We start from the raw sequence: 6327 nt of genomic DNA on the forward strand, positions 1-6327 counted from the left end.
AAAAGATCATAATTAGTCTAAAGGGTTGTGTGTGAGTGGGATTTGACATTTCAATACATCATTCGTAATTATGATAGATCGTAGAATCTGTGCCCATATATTGCCCTTAAGATCGATACAGAAATCGAGATAAGAACAATTTACACAACTAAGTATATAATTAACAAAATCACAAACAATTTATTTATTTATATAGATTATCTGAATATTTGATCGGTCGGTGAAGGTTCAAAAGCCCGCCGGAGCGAGTCTCAGTCGTAGATCCAACCCAATGACGTCCTCCGCGCCACCCTCTACGACCACCGCACCACCGTCGATCGTGCGGCTCTCGTCTGAGCACCACCCGGCCGCAGGCGCGAGCCCACCTCCGTACACCGCCGCCTCCGTGCAATTATAGTACGGCGTCGGGGAGTATCCGACGACCCAATTCGCAGCGGCCAGGGAAGCGCTCCGGGGACAGAGAGCCAGCTGGTTCCTCGCCGCCGGCGGGGGGCAGTGGAGGAGGACCCGGCGGCGCAGCTGCCGTCGCTCCTTCTTGTGGGCGTTTTGGTGGCCGCCCAGCGCCTGCGAGTTGGAGAACTCCCGGCAGCAGTACTGGCACTCGTACTTCCTCCCGCCGCCGCCCACGTCACCTGCCGCCGCATCCTTGTCGGGCACGCGGAACCCGAAGAGCTTGAGGCCGGCAGTACCGCTCGGGGACGACTTGGCGCGGCACTCCACTACTCTCGCCATATGGTATCGAAGAAGTGGAATGCGTTGCAGGTTGTAGCAGAGGACGGAGACAAGAACACATATTTATATGGAGAAATTAATCAGCTGATGTCTTTGATTAATCAGCTATATAAAAAACGAAAGGAGGAAGTCTAAGAAGAAATGGATAGCCACTGTCGACCCATATAACTTATGCCTTCTGAAAGGCTTTGATCATAACTGTCGATCGGTGCATACACAATAATTAATATTGGAAATGGATACGAGGATGACAAGCCATGCAAGCCCTGCCTAGCTACGTACGTACTTACGTGCATGAGCACCGTGTCCAACTGATGAGGGATACGATGAGTTTCGTTGGAAGACAAGATACAGCAGAGTATACGTACAGTACGTATACTGGAGTTCACGGGTTTCCTAGATCTCCTTCACCGTCCAAACTTCGCACCAACATGCATGATGTGACGTGGACTTACATCGCCTGTCAATTCAGTGGAGTGCCCAATCGATGATGATGAGATGTAGAGACAGTGATCAATTGCATGGTACTGAAATGACGGGACACCGCTGCACGAACAAACTACTGTACATATCTCTATACGACTATACGGAGTCAAAATATACTGACCAAATATAAAGAACGGCAAAGGGAAGTTCTGTTCAGGGATCCAGGCTCCTAATTTATTGAGTTTATCGCTCACACGCTTTGCTTTTCTTGTATCTTGATCAACTGAGACGCATGGAAACATGACAGCGAGAAAATGAATAAACTAAAATAAAGATTTTGGTGAAGTGGCAATTAAGGTCTTTAATTGTGTGAATGGCATGAGAGATAGTGTGTAATGCGTTCCTCGTTGCATTTTTTTTTCTTTCTAGCTCTAGGAGGTTCCTAGCTCATCTTTAATGAGATTGGGTGCCACATCTCCATCGACCATCATCACCTCAACTTTATGCTTCAAGTAATTCTCAAGTCCTCTCCAAACTCCCTACACAAGAGTCACTGCTTGTAGCTTTGCTTCACCTACTATTTCTATTGGGGCTAACTTACTCATTAGTCTTAGCTTTAATCAGAAGAAACAGAAAAATATTATGAAGCTACCAATATCATTTCAACTAAGTGAATCAAACTACAATACTTCACTCAATAATCTGCCATTGACCATGAATTATATGACCTTGTAGATATAGCTAGCTGTGTTTAATTTACTCATCAAGAAAACCTGCAAATTTAACCCACTCAGTCCCTCACAAGGCTCTCTTGACACGGGGTACAATTACAAATGTGCAGTACTGAAGGATTCTCGAAGTCACTCCTACCATGGATTCACTTGAAGCAGTCCACTTTATAGAAAGCAATTGAAGTGACCCTTTTGGATATAGCACCATGGCCAAATTAGATTCTCCATGTTAGGGGGACATATGGTGGGCCTACTAAAATACTCTACTCATTAATTGAATGATCCATGTCTTCTTCTTCAACTTTAGTGTTGTGCCTGTGCGTGGTTCTTGATTGTCTGTTTGCTTAAGATCGAGTTCGCCTGTGCTTTTGTTGCGACCATGAAAAGGAGGGAACATTGAAGGTGCATGGGGGAAAAGCATGAGAGTACTTGCCATATGTATTTCTCATCGCATGATCTCTTACTTGCCATATGTATTACTCATCACATGATCTATTACTTATCGAACTTGATTTTTGGGTTCCTTCAGCCTAATAAGCAGGGACTCATGCAGCACTGGTTCACTTGCCAGCATGGTTTGGACAACAAAGGTTCTTTTCCTAATCCACGAGCAAGAGACCTTACAACTGTACGTTCTTTAAATTCAACAATCCAATTATTCTCTTCTGTTGGATGACTCTACTTCTTTAGTGGCATCTTTTCATATGAAAGTAGAAGACAGAGTCTAATCTTCGTCGGTTTGGAGACATATCGAACTTACTTTTGGGTAGTGACACGCTGACATGATGGTGCCCGTGTTGTCCTTTAACCCGTCGCACCAAGTAATTATGTGGTAAGATCGCATAATGTCACTGGCGTGTCACACTGACATCATTCACATGAATTGCTTCCTCCTTTCTGGGAGATGAATTGAGAATTCACTGCGGGGCATCGCAGAACTTACGCGGATGACTAGCAAAATTTGACTTCACTAAATTTAATTGTTGCGTTCTGACAATTAAGAACATAAAAAATCGTAAACAATGAAAATAAATTCAATTTTTTTTTGCCTCTAAAAAAAAGAGAGAGAGGTAAATACAGCATCGATTAGTGATGACGCTCTATTTAATTAGTACGTTTCTGGGTTTCACTGTATCGCATTCATTCTTTCATTCATTCAGTCACTTTCTTGATCAGCAAATGGAGAAAGAAAGCAGCAAGAGCGCAAGAAGAAAGAGGGCAGCCGAGGAAGATGAGGATTCAGATATGGAAAAGTTCTACGCTTTGCTGGAGAACATCAAAGCTATGAGAGACTCGTTGAGGAAGAGTAACAGCCGTAGTAAGAGGATGGAACAGAAGGCATCGCCGCCGGTGTGGAAGCCTAAGTTTGAGCTGGAAGACTTTGCAGAGGAGAGCGGCGTTGGGAGACACAGGAGCAGGCGAGAAGAAGAAGAAGAAGGGAAAGAGGAAGAAGAGGAGGAAGCAGGAGAACAGAAGATCATGAGCTTGGATCTCAACTTTTCTCTCTAATTATATTAAAGGTGAGAAACTGGAATATGGTTTGAGTGTGACGAATTTGGAGATGAAATCTAAGAAAATCATTGGATCTGAAATGCCATGAAACGTTTTTTTTTTCCTTAAATTTTATTTTTGAGATATGGTTCCAATCGTTTTCAGAATGAAATTAAGAAATTAATACATATTTAGCACTTTTTCAATAAAAATACATATTTTTCTTAGTGGAGTGGTTAAGGAGATTTCAGCAGTGGAGTAGTTAAAGCCGTCAAGGAGAGCTTTTTTATTTAGAAAAATATGGATTCTATCAGAATCAGATCTTCCTCCAAAGAGCTGGATGTCTTTTTATATCGAATCTATGAATTTGAGAGATCTTCAATTCTTCATGAAGGGCAATTCACACTTGAAGTCACTTACACAAATTGTTGTTATCAAAGATAGAAACAAGTGCCAAAGTATACACACACGACGCTACGCATGAAGATAATACAGATTAGAAGAAGTGAGCTGTAATGCATGAAGCAAGAAATCATACATTAAGAAGGCTCTCCCTCTTTCGTTAACTACCTTTTTCCCTGCAACGGCATGGCGGCAGCCTTATTGCTCGAGTTGGCCGTACCAGATCCCCTGGATCTTCACGTCCTTTGGCGTTTTGGCTCCAAGGTCTGTGTCTGACGGCTGCAGGCTCTCGAAAACGCCGATCACCTCCCCGGTCTCCGGCTTGCTCTTCGTCACGCTCAGCGTGATGGTCCCTGTGGAAGACGACACATTCTTGATGTTCTCCTTGCTCAGTTCCTCCTCGTCTCCCCTTCCGCCGGCAGGCAGCGCAACGGCATTGTCGTACCCGGTGGATCCTCCCCTGCCCTTGGGGTCCAGGAACGACGATCCCCGGTAGGAGGGCACCAGGAACTTCCCGCTGAAGCTCTCCGGTTTTCCCGTCGCCACCAGCTGCTTGACGGTGAAGAGGAACGGCACGCGCTCGCCACCCGGCAGCTGCACCGTCACCGCCGCGTAGTCGATCCCGTCCTTCTCCTCGAACTTGACGGTGCCGTCAGGGGACACCTCGAAGGGCCCCTCGATCTCGTCCAGCGTGTATGTCAGCCGCGTCATCAGCTTCGTCTTCTGGAACTCCGGCGGTGCGTTCTTCGACACTCCCTCCGCCTTCACCGTGAACGACGTCGGCTCTAGGCAGAGCTTCTTTATGTTGTACTTACCCGCCTTGAACGCGAACGACTCCACCCCGCCTTCGATCGTCGGGCACTGGTTCGCCGTCCCCGTCCCCTTCACCTCCATGTACGTCTTGCTCTGGATCTCGTCGTATGTTAGCCGCTTCGGCACCCCCTCAGCGCTTGCCCCCTGTTCTCAATTAATCATAAACAATTTTTTTTTTCTCTAATTCAACGATCACAAACAAGTTATGATCACAATACATACAGAAACGACGAGGGCGGAGGCGGCCAGGGCGAATCCGGCGAGCTTGGCAGCGTCGGAGCACTTCTGAGACAAGTCACGGAGGTCGGACTGCATAGAGCACGTGAGCCGACCGCCGGAAGCAGAGTCAAAGCCGAACGCACGGGAGAGGTTGGAGGACCTCGTTTGCTGCCGGCTGGCGCCTCGGCCGAATTTGGCTGGCTGTAGGAGAGTAGCGGAGGGCTGAAGAGAAGCTGCCATCATCTCTGCTTCTTCTCTGTCACTTGCTCCGTGAGGTGTCTTGTGCTCCGCTAAGGCGAGTTTTTGTGAGGCAGTATGTGGTGGATAAGAAGAATGGATAAGAGGGCTCTTCTGATTGGGGGATTGCTGCAATCTAGACATTTGTTGTATGCCTCCATGGCGAATTAAGGATGAGCTTCGCCCATTACGTGGTGCCGGTTCTTCAAGGACCAGATATCTGGGCCATAAGTATCCCCTCGTAAGATTAAGAAAAAGAAAGAACACGGCAGTTTTTAACCTCCATATTATAGTTATAGTTAGTGATCCCGTTTAAAAGTAGCGAGCAATAGACTATCGGTGAGCTGGTTTGAAAGTTGATTAAAAGAAAATTTTAAATGTGATGAGGAGCTCTGTGAGTAATTGAGCAACGAGTTGGGTCCTCATGATATCTGAGTGGGGAGTTAGGTGTTGATACGGGAAGTATCCGACGATCGAACTCAAGTTTTGATAATGACAAAGGGTTCAAAGTTAAGTCTTGTTGTTATCTAACATGTTGAATGAGCGTTTCAGGAAAGTCCTAACTGCGGTTAGGCAGGTGGACACCCTAGGGGGTGGTAACCCTAGGTTCTAGGGGGCGGTAACCCTAGGTGCAGGAAAGTCCTAGCTGCCGTTAGGCAAAGGGAAACCCTAGGGGGTGGTAACCCTAGGTCATAGGGGGTGGTAACCCTATGCGAAAAATCTTGGCAAGTCGATGACTTTAGGCAAAAGTCCTAGGGGTGGTAACCCTAGGTGGAAAGTCCTGGTGTCGCGAACCAGGTGAAAGACTGGACTAGCCGGGAAGCGGATGTCCAGCAGAAAGTCCGGAAACGTCGAGTGCTGAGCAAAAGTCCAGTCGATCTGGAGGATAGTACTGGCAACAGCTAAATCTCCTGAGTGGAGTAGGTGAGGACGCGTTCCCCGTAGAGGGAACAGTAGGCGTCGGGTCGACCTAGGGTTTCCAGACGGAAATCCGAAGTCAGACCCGGACAGTCCGGAGACTGTCATAATATTCTTTATCATATTCATACTGTTGTTTTATGCTAACTTTGTGTTGCAGGATATTGTCTGGGACTAACATGTCTTGCAGGTACAAAATAATGAAGTTTTCCCTCGGATGAACAGTGTTCGAGGCGCCTCCATGGAGCTTGGAGGTGCCTCGGGTGCAAAGCTGGAGCTGGCTGCGAAGCACCCTCGGAGGCGCCTTGAAAGAGGTATAAGGCGCCTTGGAATCGACCAGTTCAAGCTTGATCCACGC

At 46.8% G+C, this 6327-nt stretch overlaps 3 protein-coding genes across 3 annotated transcripts; 1 reads left to right on the plus strand and 2 right to left on the minus strand.

Annotated features, from left to right (window-relative positions):
* Positions 1–228: 228 nt before the first annotated feature.
* On the minus strand, positions 229–732 carry LOC122009764 (zinc finger protein GIS3-like). Its single transcript, XM_042566042.1, has one exon. It carries the CDS (start codon positions 730–732, stop codon positions 229–231), a length of 504 nt encoding a protein of 167 aa, XP_042421976.1.
* Positions 733–2983: 2251 nt separating this feature from the next.
* Positions 2984–3510, plus strand: LOC122012023 (NRR repressor homolog 1-like). Its single transcript, XM_042568470.1, has one exon. It carries the CDS (start codon positions 3069–3071, stop codon positions 3396–3398), a length of 330 nt encoding a protein of 109 aa, XP_042424404.1. The 5' UTR covers positions 2984–3068; the 3' UTR covers positions 3399–3510.
* Positions 3511–3786: 276 nt separating this feature from the next.
* Positions 3787–5205, minus strand: LOC122012022 (oxygen-evolving enhancer protein 1, chloroplastic). Its single transcript, XM_042568469.1, has 2 exons — positions 4818–5205; positions 3787–4739 (listed from the first exon to the last, which is right to left on the minus strand). The coding sequence occupies exons 1-2, from the start codon at positions 5193–5195 to the stop codon at positions 3981–3983; spliced, it is 1137 nt and encodes a 378-aa protein (XP_042424403.1). The 5' UTR covers positions 5196–5205; the 3' UTR covers positions 3787–3980.
* Between the last annotated feature and the right edge of the window lie 1122 nt (positions 5206–6327).

This window comes from Zingiber officinale, chromosome 8A (assembly GCF_018446385.1).
Source record: "Zingiber officinale cultivar Zhangliang chromosome 8A, Zo_v1.1, whole genome shotgun sequence".
In the NCBI taxonomy this organism is placed as follows: Eukaryota; Viridiplantae; Streptophyta; class Magnoliopsida; order Zingiberales; family Zingiberaceae; genus Zingiber; species Zingiber officinale.

Excerpts from the sequence above, each read along its gene's own strand:
- LOC122009764 (XM_042566042.1), bottom strand. The coding sequence starts at position 732 with ATGGCGAGAGTAGTGGAGTGCCGCGCCAAGTCGTCCCCGAGCGGTACT.
- LOC122012023 (XM_042568470.1), top strand. The coding sequence starts at position 3,069 with ATGGAGAAAGAAAGCAGCAAGAGCGCAAGAAGAAAGAGGGCAGCCGAG.
- LOC122012022 (XM_042568469.1), bottom strand. The coding sequence starts at position 5,195 with ATGTCTAGATTGCAGCAATCCCCCAATCAGAAGAGCCCTCTTATCCAT. Across the intron at positions 4,740-4,817 it reads CCTCCGCCCTCGTCGTTTCT|GGGGCAAGCGCTGAGGGGGT; the intron begins GTATGTATTGTG and ends AATTGAGAACAG.